Here is a 15,435-nt window from a genome sequence, read left to right as displayed (position 1 = left end):
AATGTGAACTATCAAGTTTAAATGGCCGAGGATTATTTCGTGCACTGACCAAACATCACCAATTGCATAGCTGCTAAAAGGAGCATTTTGCTACTGTAGTTTACTTGTTTTAACACCGGCTAGGATGCCGGTGTTAATGGGGCTAGATGCCCCAGACAACTTTTTCATCAACAGCCAAACAAGGTCTCAAGGTCAGCACATGTAGGTAAAAAAAACAAGCAAAACACATTTTACATATCATTATATAAAGGGTCTTGAAAAACAATGCCCTTCCAAAGTTACATGCACTGAAAAAATTCCCCGCTGTACATTACCACTGAAGGCTATGGAAAGGTGCAAAGGAAGTGCAAATACACTGTAGACAACATCTTCAGCATGAGTTGCTGTTTTTCACGACAATGCCTACTTCGAAGCATGAAGGACAAGAAACCGAAAACTCGTGCTCAGCAGCAGAGCAACAAATAATGCACAAGACAGTACACCGCAACTTGACATTACTTAATAAGGCACAATATTATATAAAAAGGGCTCATATCACAGGATACAATGTCAGTCAGGTTATCAAGCTGAAGTAAGCAAAGAATAAAAATAAATGGGTGCAGTTTTCACTGGATATAAACGAATGCATGAGAACTGCTTCAAAGAACTGTTCATGTACTCGGAACAGATTGAAAACACAGAGATAACAGTCCCTGATAAGTGTGTTCATTTAACACAAATGAACACTTACAAAAAAGCTGGCTCATTCGGGTTGCTAAGTCATATATATAGGGATATATCTTGCAGAGAAATCATCAGCTAAACTGCATATACTGTGGGGCAAAGGCTTCTCCGAATACTAAGTTCCGAACCTCATGTGAAACGCGGCACTGCAGGAGCTTTGGTTGGTCTGTCCAGCGGGCTCAATTTTTAAGGCTACGTGTTCCCTTGATGGAGACAGTTGGCATGTACGTATGTGAATTTTTTACTAAGCTGCCATTGAAGCATGTATGTGTTGACGTGTTGGCAAATGCAAAGAAAAACATGCCTATCGAAACATTTTCTTGCTGCACATGCACAAGACAGTGTACTGGATGCCACTGCCATGTGACAGTGAACATGCACAACAAACAAGACAGTGTGTTAATGATAATGCAACACGCTGCAACCTCAAACAACACTAACTAGGTACCTTGCAATGGCTGTCAAGTCTCACGACATTTTGAATTTTGTAAAACGCAATAGCAAGTTGGCCACATTCATAAATGGAGATCAGTGAAAAAGTGGATGAGTGAAACTGCTATGAGGAAGATGTGCAACAGACTGGGCAAAGGGTATTTTGTCTTTGTCGAAAAGATCAGCATCATCATTTTTGCATTTTTCACAAAGCTGTATTTGTGTCTCACATGCTGCATACATATCGTAAAACTGTGCTCAGAATGACATCGCTTTGAAGCAGTTTTGACCACTGGTTTTGTAGAAAAAAAAGAGGGACAGAGCTGTAGCAATCACTTCATAAAAAGACCTCAAATATGGTAAATATCCATCCCGCATTCCTTTGGATGTATAAGACGACTTGCATGTACACTGAAACTTGCTTCAAGAAGTATTATGATGCAGTTCACCGATGAAAAAAGCTCAAAAGCTGAAGAAGTTTAAATTTTTGTTTCCCTGCAAAAGTGGGCCGTGTCGAACTGTACACCCGTGCTTGTAAAAACATAACACCAAGGAGGCCTAAAAGTTAAAAATATGCCGAAAGGTTTGTTTCATAGCTCGGTAGTATCCAGCATGCAAAAGTATGGTGCACAGGGGCAGCATTTTCCCATTTGACAGCATTTGAAGCAAGTGGGATACAAGTGTCTTACTTAAGAATATTTTCATGCTGTTCCCTCATGGTACTGAAAATGACTAATCACTTTCATGAAGATTAGGCATCTTCACTAAGAATGTGCTCTCCTGTTCCACAAGCACACAAGATGAAACAACGCTTTCTTCGCAAAGCATGCAGAGAGCGATGCCAAATGGAGGGTGCTCGATTCTGAACAAAAAGGGCAGCTCAAACACTTCAGTAATCAATTCTTGACACAACAGCAAGATTTTACTGTCAGCAGCAAACACCTTGAGAATTTTAGCAAGTTTGCCGTTATTTGCTTCCAGGTAGCATGCACATGTTCTTTCTGCTTGTTGATAATGGGCGTTGTGTACAGTGAACCCCTTGACACGAGCTCTAAGGTACTCACTTACACATGCCTCGGAACCAATGTTTTGCCTCAACAGTATTTGGATGGGTTCTTCATAGACACAAGGTGGCAAAGCTGCACCTAAGACACTAGATTTGCGCTGTTTAGAAATTGTACCTGAAATTAGCTCCTGCTGCTTTTTCAAAAATGGAGGAATAGGTACCAGACGTTTCAAAGAATTTAGAACTCCATTCATAATGAATCTTTCTGGTATTTGCCGAGGAACCCCTTTCGCAGCAGACACAAGCTTCAAGATGTCCCCGTTGCCCCCTTCAAATGGGAAGGTTGACCTGTCATCCTAACAGATTTCGCCAGATGTAGAAGTTGATGAACATTGAACGTTTGCGCACTTTCATCATAAAATATTTTCACTTCCTCCACAAACTGTTTCAGCAACCTTTCTGCAATAAAAGTGTCACTGCGTTCAACACTTTCTCTCAGCAGCATAAAAATGCCTTCTACCAGCAATGAAAAATGCCTAATATATCTATCTGGCAGAATGTTTTGAAGGCATGGCACACTGTAGTATAGAAACCAATACTTCTATTCTGTGGCTTTCCAGAATTCCCTCTCTGAAATTGGTCTTGGCAGTCTCGAGAAGCTTATTGGTGGCCGTGCTTTCAATATACTCTGATTTAGCTCGGCAATTCTCTTTCCTACATACCAAGGCTTCCCAGTTGCAGACAGCTAAAGCTCTGTCATTTGTGCAGTCACACCCTCCAGGACACAATGCATATAATCGGGAGGGAAGCCCGAGACCAAGTCCAATGTACCTAGCTTCGTAACTGGAGATGGCCCCTTCACTCCATCGACAGAGCACTTTCGTGTAACTGCAAGGGACATGGCTGACAGCACAGTGTCGTGGGACCTTTTAACCATGGCGCCGCCTTCAAACGTGTGCTTTACTGTGCCTACAACAAAAACACAACAAATCATTAAAATCAAAATTCACTTCATGCCGCACAGATCAAAGCAGTAGTAAAGAACAAATGAAAATAATTAAAAACATGAATATAACACCGGCAAAATATAAAACATCCAACTAGCCAAGTAGGCTGTTATTCCTTACTTTTACCGCTGGCAACCAATCTGCCATGTAAAACATCTGCTGTATATCTGTGTCCTTCATAAGACTGAATGAAAGCAGGAGTCTCACCGTCAACTAAAGTTCCCTTGTTAAGACACCAAGTGCAGCCGTAGTACCCGTTGTACTGCTTTGCACTGAGCAAAGCAGCTCTGGCCGGTGAGTCTACACAGCACCCCACAATTCTGACTGCAGACTCCACACCTTCATCAGCAAAGGTCCACATCAGGCTGCCAACCTCTTGGAACTTGTCCACAAAGGTTTTCATAAAGAGATGTGCAGGTGGATGCTCCTTGCCGAACAAAACTGCTCCAACCAAAATATTCTTCCATCGCAGAGGAACGGGAAGCTCATTGAGGGCAACTTGTATCGCCCACACAGAACCTTTGCTTGACTTAAATACCGGTGCACCATCAGTATTCATCGTCAAAGTTAGGTCGCTCCATTTCATTTCATGGTCACTGCGAACTTTCTTGTAGAGCAGGCCATCTGTGATATCGGTGAGAGCCTCTGGGCATGATGAAGCAAGCTGACGCAGGTTGCTTCCAACTATTTTGCCCATGCGTTGCAGGAGCTGTAGCAGTTGTCGCTTCAAGTTAAGAGTGATGAAAAAGCTCCCCTTCTTCAAAACCTCTCCTAGGCTTGCAACTTCTGAACAAATTCGGCAACGCCAGTGGCTGGTACCATTGCCATCAATTAAGAACTGGCAAGTCGGGCAGAAGGCATGAATGCTCACCATTTTTGACTGCTGAAGCTTCCACAGTTTTCGAAAGCCATATTTGGTTGAAGGAAAAACCTCTTCAGCAAAGAGGGCGTTCAGAAGCTTGAGCAAGCTGTCAACTTGTGTCCTTGGTAGCTTAGCTGCCACAACAAATGATAATATCAGGAGCATGGCTTGCAGTTGGGTTGTGGACTGGCCAGGAAGAGTCGTCTTTGAGTTGGCTGCGATGAAATCAGAAATATCATCATCTGGGTCGTCAGCTTCCTCATACACATCAGGGTCTCCCTGCTCAGCATTCTGGTTAAAAGAGGCAGCACTTCCTGCTTGTTCAGAGAGCTGAGGTTGTGGCAGCAGACATTCTTCACTCTCAGTTTGTTCGTCTGTAACCTCAGCGTCCCCTCTTGGTATCTCATTTACTGCAGCTGACTGCAAAGAATAAACAAAAGAGGAATGTATTAGCTACATCAGACAGTGACGAAAGCCCGAGTGGCATGCTTTGAGAAATCTGGCCGATTAGTGGGTCAGCATCTTATCATGGCATGACGTGAGCCCAATTAATGCTGAATTGTTGCTCCATCCTCACACCGCTTGTTCTTTACCCAGATTGAGCATTTGGGACTACTCCAGCTGATGAAATGGGAATGGATGTGAGAGGGCAGCAGTTGTAATTGCGTCCACTGCACACAACTCTGCCATTGGCTGTGATAAGATGTTGACCAAGTGACCGGCTCCAGCTCTCACAGTGCTATAAAGTGAGCTTCACACACTGACATGAGAAGATTTGTCTGAACCGGTGTTCTGCTGGACAAAGAGAGAGACCTGAGAGATCCGCTATGTTGAGGGCTCAGTGTTTTTACTTTTTGTCATTCTTACTGGTATGCAGAGGAATTTTCCATAAAAATTACTACGGGCTTTAAAAAGTATCAGTGCAATCCGTGCTGCTCACAGATGATGTCAGAGCAGAATTGCATGCATACTTCTCGGCATTTGTTGCATACTTAACCAAGTGTTGTCAGTAATCAAAGCTTTATTTCCTTCGGATGTCTTTTACACCATCGCCTAGGATGGTGAGAAATGACAGGTGGTGGCTAATGTACGACACGTAAACTCATGTTTGACACATCTACATATAGTATGCCGATGTAGTCGACACCTCTCACACATTTATAGTGTTCAGTTGGAGTTCGTGTTTGACTGCATTTATGTTGATGAACTCTTCTATACGCAGCATTTTTCATTGGCGCCTGTGCTCAAGTCCCCAAATGATGGCGGCTACATCCAATTTGGCTGCTATTTGGCTGTATTTCAGCCTGGCTATGTTACAAAAGGCCCTCACAACGCAATATTTCGATCCACATTTCACCTCACCAGTCTCCTTCTGCTTCTGTTTCTTGTTCCTCTTAATTCGATGCTGTGGAGTGCTTTTTTTTTCCTGATCATTGTACACCCGCGCTGCCTTGCTCTCTTCGGCCGCAATCTTTGAACCGACAAACTTTTTTGCCATGGTTTATGCCGCATGAATTCATCATTTCCGTTTCCTTGCCCTGTTTCTCATGCTGCGTTCTGCTATCAGCCGTCTGCATCCATCACAGACAATGTTTTGGACGTTGAAAGGCCATGTAAGCTCCGCCTTTTCAGGAACTCTCTTTAGATGCTTACCGCGCAGGCAAGAGCATGACCACTGCCTGCGGTGGGTGTAAGGACCCTAGGTTCTCGCGATTCCGCAAAAAAAAAAAATCTGACTTTAGCTTTCTACCCCCCCCCCCCCCACCCCTTTCACAAAGAAAAAAAAGTGGTGGGGGGGGGGGGGCAAGTTGAAATACAGAATAAACGAATAGGTCGATAATGCAAGCACATCGCACAGCAGCAGCCGTGCCGTCATGATCCGTGCCGCCGGTGCTCGGCGCTTCGAGCTGTCCAGCTCCAGCACCCGTTTGCCCTTCTTTGCTGTCCCTACTTCGCTCAACTTCTGCAATGCCTTTTATTTCGCAGCGACCCGTACCTCCTTTCCGCATCCACACCCACAAATATGCACTTGCTCGCCCCGCGTTTTGCTTCAAAAACTCACTGAAAAGCGGGCTTCTCCTCGCGGCTCACAAGCCTAATGGCAAAGGTCGCTTTTGCAACATTGCACAGCTCGGAAAAAAAAAAAACACTTGCGCATTCTTTATGAGTTCATGGAATGTAAAACTTTTCGCCGCAGAAAGTGAATGGGCCCTAGCATATGACGTAAACAAGTCGGTGAATTACCTGCGGTGCTTGAGACGTTGCAGCCGGCTCCATGTCGTCTGCCGCGGAATTTTCGGTGATAGCGCATTTGGCTCCAAATAGGCGCGGTAGCGTTTTTTGGGAGGTATGTTGGAGCACCTCCTTTGCACGCTTGTAAAAGGCTTGTACAAGTAGATGAGGCGTTGGCTTGTATAAGGTGCAAGAACGACACTGAAGACAGATGGAACGCACAGCCAAGGAGGCGACGACAGACTGCGCGGGAAATTCCGCGCGCCCGCCTCTCCTTTCCTTTTTTTTTTTGTTTTATAGCGTGCTTCAAAGCGTGCCCGCCTCTCCCAGCAAGGCAAACGCTACAATCTAGCTAAAAAGAAAGTGGCGCTTACAAAGTTAACTACTATACATTTGGAACATATAATACAGATAATAATCTGTTTAGAAACGCGCTAAAGCTGTGTGCAGTCTCATCAGCATGCAATTTTTTGTTTGACAAGACTGCAGCGCCACACACACCATTACGAAAACATCATGTAGAGAGTTTGTTCCAACCGTTCCAACATCCTTTTTGTTCTATACTGCGCGACATTGGTGACTTGCTCCCGAGTGTGCATCAGTACAATGGTGTTTTACGTATATGTAAAGTTTCTGCTTGACAACGTGAAAAAAGTCACTTCATCGGTTCTAGTGAAAGATTTCCACCCAAAGAGCACAGAAGATTTTGCGGCGGGAAATATCTATCAGGTTTATTGGGAGGGGGATGACAAAACAAAGGGCTGATACTACGACGCTGAAATCCTACAGATGACAGGTAAGAACACCTTTATTACTGTCTGAGTACTTTTGTAATTTCTACTTTGCGGCAGCTGTGGCTACCCTTGTATTTACGTAGGGCGTTGATTGATATTGAAACTTCATTCAGCCTCTATGTATGTACCGCCGTGAGCACGCTTAACACGGACGCTCGAGCGATTGTCTTTCACTGACGTTAGTGCCGCTGGGCGTCAGCCGCTGCGTCTGAGACAAAATTAAAGTGGAAGCAGGGCACGAGCTGTCTCCAACGTCCACGAACATACCGTGCAGTATGGTCTTGGACTCTGCGCCCAGCGCTCAGAGGCTGTAATATCAGTGCAGGACGCGCAAGCGAGCGTTCCTGTTAAGCGTGCTGACGGCGGTACAGCACTCGAATTTGCTTGTCAGGGCTATAGGAATGTGTTCTTGAGCTTTTCTGCCTTTCGTAACGCGCACCGCTGTTGTGCAGTTCTCACGTTCAACTTGCAGGTTTGCGAATTCCGTCCTGTTTGCAGCATGTTGCATGGTGATGGATGTAACGAAATTAATCTGGCAGTGTCCGGTAGATGGTAGAGTCGCCCGGCTGAAATTCTCCCGGCACCTCCATCAACTGGGACTCGTGAATACGTTTTTTTTTTCTCACTGGTGCCCCTCCAGGCATTCTTCAGTTGTAGTAATGAACTGTCTTATGTACAAGTGATGATTGGCTGGTCTTCCCAGGGTGAATCCGTTGCTTTTTTTTTTTTTTGGGGGGGGGCGGGGTTGTGTGTATCACTTGGGACTAGTTCGGAAGCATAGAATATATACTTCACTGCTCTCGGTTACAGCTCAGTTGATGACCATGTCCTAGCTGCGTGTATTGAGTATTAAACTGTGAAGGCCTCTGTAGCCGAGAAAGCTGCCAAATGTGACAGAGGTTCTCACGCCACTCTAGGAAGGAAGTGTCGATTCTGCATTGTTTCTTGAAAACTTGACATGGATGCGAAATTCTAGAGGCCCCGTGTACTGTGCGGTCAGTGCACATTAAAGAACCCTAGGAGGTCGAAATTTCTGAAGCTGTTCACTGCGGTATCCCTCATAGCCTGAGTTCCTGTGGGACGTTGAACCCCCATAAACAAAAAAACCTGGGGCTGCAGTTTCATATAGCAATGTTTGTTACTGCTGCTGAACAGTGGCGAAAATGATTCATTCTAAAAAAAAGGACAGACTACTCAATTGAGCAGCCAGTCTCTGATGAGTGTTGGGGCAATTCTGGCTGATGGCCAGATAGGCACTGTCAATTAAATAATTTAGAATAGAAGCTGCTGCAAAAGGCTTGGTGCAGGAAACATTATCTTGCGTTTTATCATTACAATCAATGTATGGAAAATTGTGCGAACATACCCCTAAAAGAGATTGCTTTTCTTCCCAGAATCCAAAGAAGAAATGGACCAACATATTTCTGGTCAATGACACCGTGGCGCAGTCGCGCGCCCCGCAAAACGCCCGAGACCTGGCACAGAATAAAGTATGTATGCGCAATTGAAACCCGAACCTTGTAATGAAATGTGATGTTTAATCTGTTTTCAGTAACGTTGTGTCACATGCAAGCATTTCTGCAGTTTGCATCGAAAGAAATTTAATTTTTTTTATAATGTTAAAGACAATATGGGTGAATATGTGTTTTGACACTGTGTTAACTACTGCAGGTTTGAAACATCAAAAAGTTGCGGATGATCGCGCAGCAGGCCGCAACGGACGACCTTATGGCCAGAGGCACAGAGACAGCAGCAGAGAAAGAGGTGCAGAAGCTGAGAAGAGAAAACGAGGAGCTGCGCCAGCTGAGCATCAAGCTGCAGCACCAGCTCTAGCGCTTCCTCTCAGCTGATGGTACACTCCTTATAATCAATTTTTTTTTCGGTATTTCCTGCTGTGCAAGCTTATTGATTAAATGTTTTCAGGTCACATAACCTGGGAAAAATTTTTGTGTGGTTTAAGAAGGAAGTGTGTGTGTGTTGGGGTGGGAGGGGGGGAATAGCTTACGGCGCATATTGAAATCTGCGGACTGAAGAGCAACTTGCTCTCACTTTCAAGGATTTAACCTAGCCATGACTGCCGACAAATCTTTTTGTGTTCCTCTTTTACTCTCTTCCCTTGCTTTAAAACACCATACCAATAATTGCTGTACCTGCTTCAATGGCTGAGTGGTCAGGGCACTTCGCTGCTTAGCCAGGACACCTGTGTTCAATTCTGGCCGTGGTGGCGGCGTTTTGAAGGAGGCAGAACACAAAAAGGGTCCGTGTACTCTGCAACGTCTGCATATTAAAAACCCCATGTGGTCAAAGTTATTCCCAAACCCTCCACTGCGGTGTCCCTCATAGCCTGTGTGTCGCTGCGGGACATGGATTAATTGTAAATTGTGGTTAAGCCATAAATCACAATTTTTTATTTGTTCACAAAGTCAACACGCTAGTAGTTCACTCAGTCATGTTGGCTTGTTCAATAAGACCAAGCTTTCCATTAATGTCAGATCTTAAAATTCATTAGTTCAGGTGTTAGAAAAAAAATAATAAATACCTGACAAAGCCATATCTAAACATGCAGTTTCTTGTGGGACACGAACTGATAGATTTTTTGGCACAGCAGTGAGCCATGCCGCAAAAAATCCCCAGCTATGGGAAGGAATAACGGTAGATAAGGTTGTAGTGGAGCTTATTTTGGAGGCACTTTTCGCACAGGTGCATGGCTGATTATGTTCGAATCAGTATAACATCTACCACAAAACTGCGTCTAAACTTGAGTCGGGTATGAATCTGCAGTCGAATTGTCAACGAGCACATGCATGAGTGTGTATGAGGGCTGTTTGTGGAGTGCGAGGCGTTTACCATGGGAACAGGCACACAATATTATAAATATACGGGACATGTGCCTCGCGGCCCGCTCCTAACAAAGACTCAAGACTCGTCCTCTGTGGCTTCCACATTTCTCTTTGAAGCACTGAGGCGACCAACTTGCAATGCATTCTTGCAAAGAGCAGTAAACACAGGAGAGGACGCTGCAGCCAGGCAAGGGTTGTACTGCTCCACTCCGCACCGCTGAGGAGCGTTCTTTCAGTGTTGTAGTTTAGAGGCCTTGCACTGGATAAAGCGGGAGTGCTCCATATTGTACTCTTGAGGGTAGCTTAAGTATTGTCTGTTTTCTGTCTCAATATATAAAAAAATTAAGCTGTGCTCAAATTTCGCATTACAAAAAACCATGATCGTTGGTGAAGTTATTTTCATTGGTCTACATCTGTGCCACCCTTTGCAGCGCTACTTGCTGCGTCTGCACCTTCCGCGGCCGTGGCGGCTGCATCTGGCAGTGCTGCACCTGCCCGTGCTGCTTTTGCCTCTGCTCCACCTGCCAATGCTGCATTTGCCTCTGCTGCATCTGCGCCTGCGGCGTCTGCTTCTGTTCCACCTGCGACATTGGCACCTGCAGCATTGGCACCTGCGGCATCAGCAGCTTCTTCACTGATGGCGCCTACATCGGCAGCTGCTACCTGGGCGCCTGGAATAGATGCTCCTTGGGCTGAAGTGTTATCAGCTCCCTCCTCTCCGCCTGCAGCCACCTCTGAGCCTCCACCGAGCTCCATTCCCGGAGCCCTGGCTCATGTGGTCTTCACAGAGGGCTTGGGTAGCCAGGAGGAAGGCCCCACCAGGGAAGGCACACAAGTGTGCACAGTAGCAGAGGTTGGGAGGGTATGTTTAAAGATACAGCTTAACAATATTTAATATTAGTATTAACGTTACTACTTAGTTGTTTCACATAATAGCGAAGGCGAGACAATGAAACTCTTGTGTGTTGTGCCACAGGCACTGGCAAGGTGGCAGAAGCAGAGTACATTCACAAGCAACAAATTTGCCGGGCAATTACTATTTAGGCAGCTTCATTCCTTCAGTGACAGCCACAACATTAAAGGTCCCCTGACCATGTTCAGAGATTACAAACAAACAAGTACTCTGGATAAATTGGGCCGCTAGTGCCAACATCTGTACATCGTTTTTTGGTGTTTTCTAGCTGATAAAAGCTCACATTTTGGATGATAGTGGTCTTTGAGAATATAACGGGATGCATGCCAACTGAAATTTATATTGTGTGTTCGTCTAAATGATAGTGTAGGAATGCAACAAAAAAACACACCTGTACTTCCATCTTTTCATGGCTTGCAGTATAAGTGTTCGTGCTTTGGTAATACTGCACTTTTCAGTTGCTGGAACCAAAACAGAAGGCAGCGAAATTTCTTGATTGTGATAGCTATATCTCCAATATTAAATGGTCAATACAGAAAATTTTTGTGGGAGGGCATTCTTTGAAACAGGCCGGAAACCATTGAAGTCAAACAAAGATCCAACCAGATGGTGGTCAGGTGCACTCGGGTGCGACAAGAGCAGTGTGGAATGAAGCACAACTCTTGGTTCGGAATATGCGAGCTTAACAATAGACTTGCATGGGACCTGGGTATTGATTTAGGGAAGATGTGTGGTATATAGCTGGTTGTCTGCGAGTGTGAAAGCTTCGACAGCTAGTGAGAGGACACATTCTGAAAATATTTGGGGCTGTGAATTCCTCAGGTTTGTTATTGGAAATCCGTGGGAGAGGCATTTGTGTTGCAGTGGACGTAACATGGCCAATTTTGATAACTGTTATTTCTTGGAAGAGCCTACCTTTTTCTTGTTTTGTTGTTTTATTAGTTGGCCAGGGGCCGCAATATTGTCATGAGCTGAGGGCAGATACGAAAGTGACGTAACCTTTTTTTTGTGCTGCATTAACTGCTATATTCCAACCTACACTGAACACAGATTGCCTTGAAGCAGCTGTTTTTATGGGCTGTATGGCTGTGTGTGTTTTTTCACATTATGAAGTGGTGTTGAAAGTAGTTTGGTTTGATTTCATGCAGGTTCACCTGGCCAATGGGGTACATCTGACCAAAGAGTTCTATGACCATTTGCTGACAGTGCCCAAGGACTCACACTTCGTGACGCGAGCCGCGACTGCCATTTGGTCGACGGAAGTGCTGGCTAAGCGGAGTGTGACGGGCACACAGTCAAACCGGTTCGTCGCCCAAGGCGGAGAGAAGCCGCCTCAACAGCCCCTCACCCCCCACAAAGTTGATGCACTGAAAGGTGAACGCGATCATCTTGCTCTCTGTTCTGTGATTTAACTGCAGTTTAACTCTCAAATTTATTAGTTCTGTAATTTAACTGCAGTTTAACTCTGAAATTTATTAGTAAGCAGACTAAAGTTTTCACTCAATGTGCTCTGTGTCCGCAAAAATTGATTGCTGTTGGTGTTAAACATTCTGTGTGATTGATATTGGGCTTCCACCTCCAGCCATGAAATTAAATATTTAAGTGTTTTTAAAAGAAAATAATGCCTGAAAGGTTTATTGTTCACAGTGGGAAAGCAATTGAGGAATTTTGATAGCAGATAATTTGACAGCTAGTGGAAGAAAGGACCATATGTTGTGGCATCATCACAACATCCCCACTGGATTGTGAGAAAACTGCCCATCATGGAAGGTAGCAGTGAAATTAATGATTGGTTGTGAGAGGTGGCGGTGAAATAAAGAAAACTGTGAGCCGCAGAGCTTAAATGTCCCCTCAAATTTTTTTTGTTTCTTTACAGCTGCATTCTAATGTACCGCAGCTAAATTAACTAGTGCGGAGATCCAAATGTGCGGCATTGTAACACTCATGGTGCATTTTCTTTTCTACGCAGTGTTTTTCACGCACTACGCATCAAGAAAGGGCTACGGAGAGGAGGACGTCGCCAAGGCCTCGAAGAACATTCGAATGCGGTTATCACAAAAAGCCTGTGAGCTACGGCGACAGAGGCCCCCGAAATAAACATCTTGCGTAAGCATAGAAAATTGCATGTTTCTTTATCCGAGAAGTGGCATGGGATTTTTTCCTTTGCAACTTTCTTCATATAATGCACCATTACGTCTCACCATACATACCGAATGCAGCAGGGCACATGCCAGGCTCGTGATACGAGCCTGTATGCCTGCATGCATGGAAACATCGTCTGGTCCCTATCAAAAAATCCAACAGTCTCTCCTTGGTGGCCCTTGAATGGCAAACAGGAATTGCTATTGGCACTCTGTTTGTCAAACAAGCCAATAAGCCAACACCAACAGATTCCTTATTGGGCCGTGTTGGCGGAACGCGAAATTATGCCAACACCAACTGAGTGGCTTGAATTGGAAAGAAAATCCTGACTGGTACAGCTGTTGGCCAAAGACGCCAGTAAGCCAACACCAATAAGTGGCTTGAATCGCAAGCAGGAAACTTGTTGGGTGAACACGCCATGTAGCCAATAGCAACGTGCAAACAGGTAAATTTGTATGCGCAGCAAAATATTGACACTGTATGCCATGAAGATAACCCGTACGGTTATTCAGTCAGCATGCTTTGCTTCGGATGGTCTCCTTCCGTGTCATAGGTAATTTTCTGTGCACTAATAGAAAAGAATCGCGGCTCGATTCGATTCGAAGGAAATGGAAGAGGATAGCCAGGAGATGCGGTATGCTCTCCGGACCGACCTACGCACCGAGCCACATTCACGTGAGCGCCACTCGAGGCAGGCGATGCGGTGTGCACTCTGGACCGACCGGCGAACCGAGACAGATTCACGTGAGCCTCTTGAGTCGAGGGCACGACTGCCGCCATCTCGACGGGAGTAGGCGCCGATGAGAAATTGCGTCGTACGATCGCTTACAGGTGGCACTATATTTTGCTGCGCATGATGCATGAAAGCCTATGCACGCCTTATAGTTTTGTCCGCGTAGTTGAGATGCGTCCATTGCCAAATCAAGGCGCGTCGCGTTGCAAACTTAGTGGGCATTTGCGGTTCGTTTTAATTGTTCCCGAAATGTTCGTCTACTGTGAGTACGTGTGTGATCATACAACTGCTGTTGTTGAACACACTAAAGTTCAGTCATTTGAACCAAAGAACGTCGCGGATTTCGATACGGGAAAAAACTACAGCGTCTACTGGTGCGGCGACGACTTCACCGCTGGCGGTTACTACGATGCCAGAATCATACACATGACAGGTAAGTCGCCAAAAGGTCATCCATTGTATTTCTTTTTCTGCGGCTGAACAACTTTTTGCGGTATTAGGAAGGTGTATATACAAGCGCGTGCCCTAAGTATGCATGACTTCCGCACCTGTGCGCGCGCTGCTCTACGCAACGACACAACCGTCTTGAGAGCTCAAAATGGAGCACTTTCGGGGATCCATTGGCTATATTATAGATATTTGTCGCTTCGTCAAGGGCTCGTGAAAATATTTTGAGGAATGACAAGTAAACCACGCAAAGCGCGCAAGTTGAGGTCGCGGGAAGCGGCGAATGGAAAACATGTGCTCTAAAGTTTCGATTTCTCTTTTTTTTTTGTAATTCTCGTGTCTTCACCTGTCTTCTAGCGAATAATTATAACGAAAGGTTGCGAAGTTCATAAAATGACTTGTTTTCTCATGCGTAGTTGTCTAACATTGTCAACGAATTGCGCTTCTGATACCCCGCCGGTGCCTCCCGGTGCCGGTGCCGCCGGTTCCGCGGGTCGCGGTGCCTCGTGTATTTCGCGGGTTTCTGCTCGTGTTTTTAATTTTATTTCAGTGAGTATTGGGCTTCATGTATAAGAAAAAAATGGCTTTATTGCACACAACAAGGCTTTGTGTTCTACTAATTATACACTTGTATACTTCCTTCTTAACTATTGATGACCTGGGGAGGACTATATGAGGGTATTAGTTTTAATGACTCAGTATGTTGCAGCTAGCGGAGCGTAAAATCCAAATGTGAAATCATCATACAAAGTTTTATGTAGTATGTATGTATACACGTATATATATTAAATTAAGGTATATTTTATAAATAATGGTAGTAGTTTTAACTGCCATCCCTGCTGAAAAAAGTTCTATGTTGCAATAAACTCATACAGTTTATCATACAAATATCATAGACTTATACAAATCATAGAAAATTATCATAGAAATGTCATACATTTCTATAAATCATAGTCATCATAGAGATGTCATAGAATATCATACAAATTGTATGATATATCATTCAGATTGCATGATATTCTATGATGAAGCCTCTATGAGGTTATTGCATCATAGAAGTTTTTTTCAGCAGGGATGCCCTCCTTGAGGCAAAACGCTGTGGGGTACATGTTGCTATAGTGGCTCAGCAGAGCATGTGTTTCTCTGTTTTTAGTGTTTTATAATTTATTACCCTACAGAGTTCTTGCCCTCAAGGCAGGACAAAAGGAGGGGATATGTGCTCAACCTCAAACACTAAAATGAAGTGTGTATGTGCTTAGAAATTGTAATCAAGCTTTTACTGCTTAAGACGTTAATTAATGTGT

At 44.6% G+C, this 15,435-nt stretch overlaps 1 protein-coding gene across 1 annotated transcript in view; it reads left to right on the top strand.

Moving 5' to 3' along the window:
• LOC149361430 (uncharacterized) overlaps nucleotides 1–15,435 on the top strand; it is a 63,725-nt gene that overhangs the window by 36,170 nt on the left and 12,120 nt on the right. Inside the window, exons 2-5 of the mRNA XM_089568076.1 lie at nucleotides 10,625–10,758; nucleotides 11,958–12,183; nucleotides 12,779–12,874; nucleotides 13,995–14,117. Coding sequence (XP_089424202.1) covers nucleotides 10,625–10,758; nucleotides 11,958–12,183; nucleotides 12,779–12,874; nucleotides 13,995–14,117 — 579 coding nt within the window. The remainder of the gene's footprint in view (nucleotides 1–10,624; nucleotides 10,759–11,957; nucleotides 12,184–12,778; nucleotides 12,875–13,994; nucleotides 14,118–15,435) is intronic.

This window comes from Amblyomma mixtum, chromosome 2 (assembly GCF_055824585.1).
Source record: "Amblyomma mixtum isolate Tamu chromosome 2, ASM5582458v1, whole genome shotgun sequence".
Taxonomy (NCBI): domain Eukaryota; kingdom Metazoa; phylum Arthropoda; class Arachnida; order Ixodida; family Ixodidae; genus Amblyomma; species Amblyomma mixtum.
The sequence above is the reverse complement of the archived record's forward strand: the minus strand, read 5'-3'. Positions and strand labels throughout refer to the sequence as shown.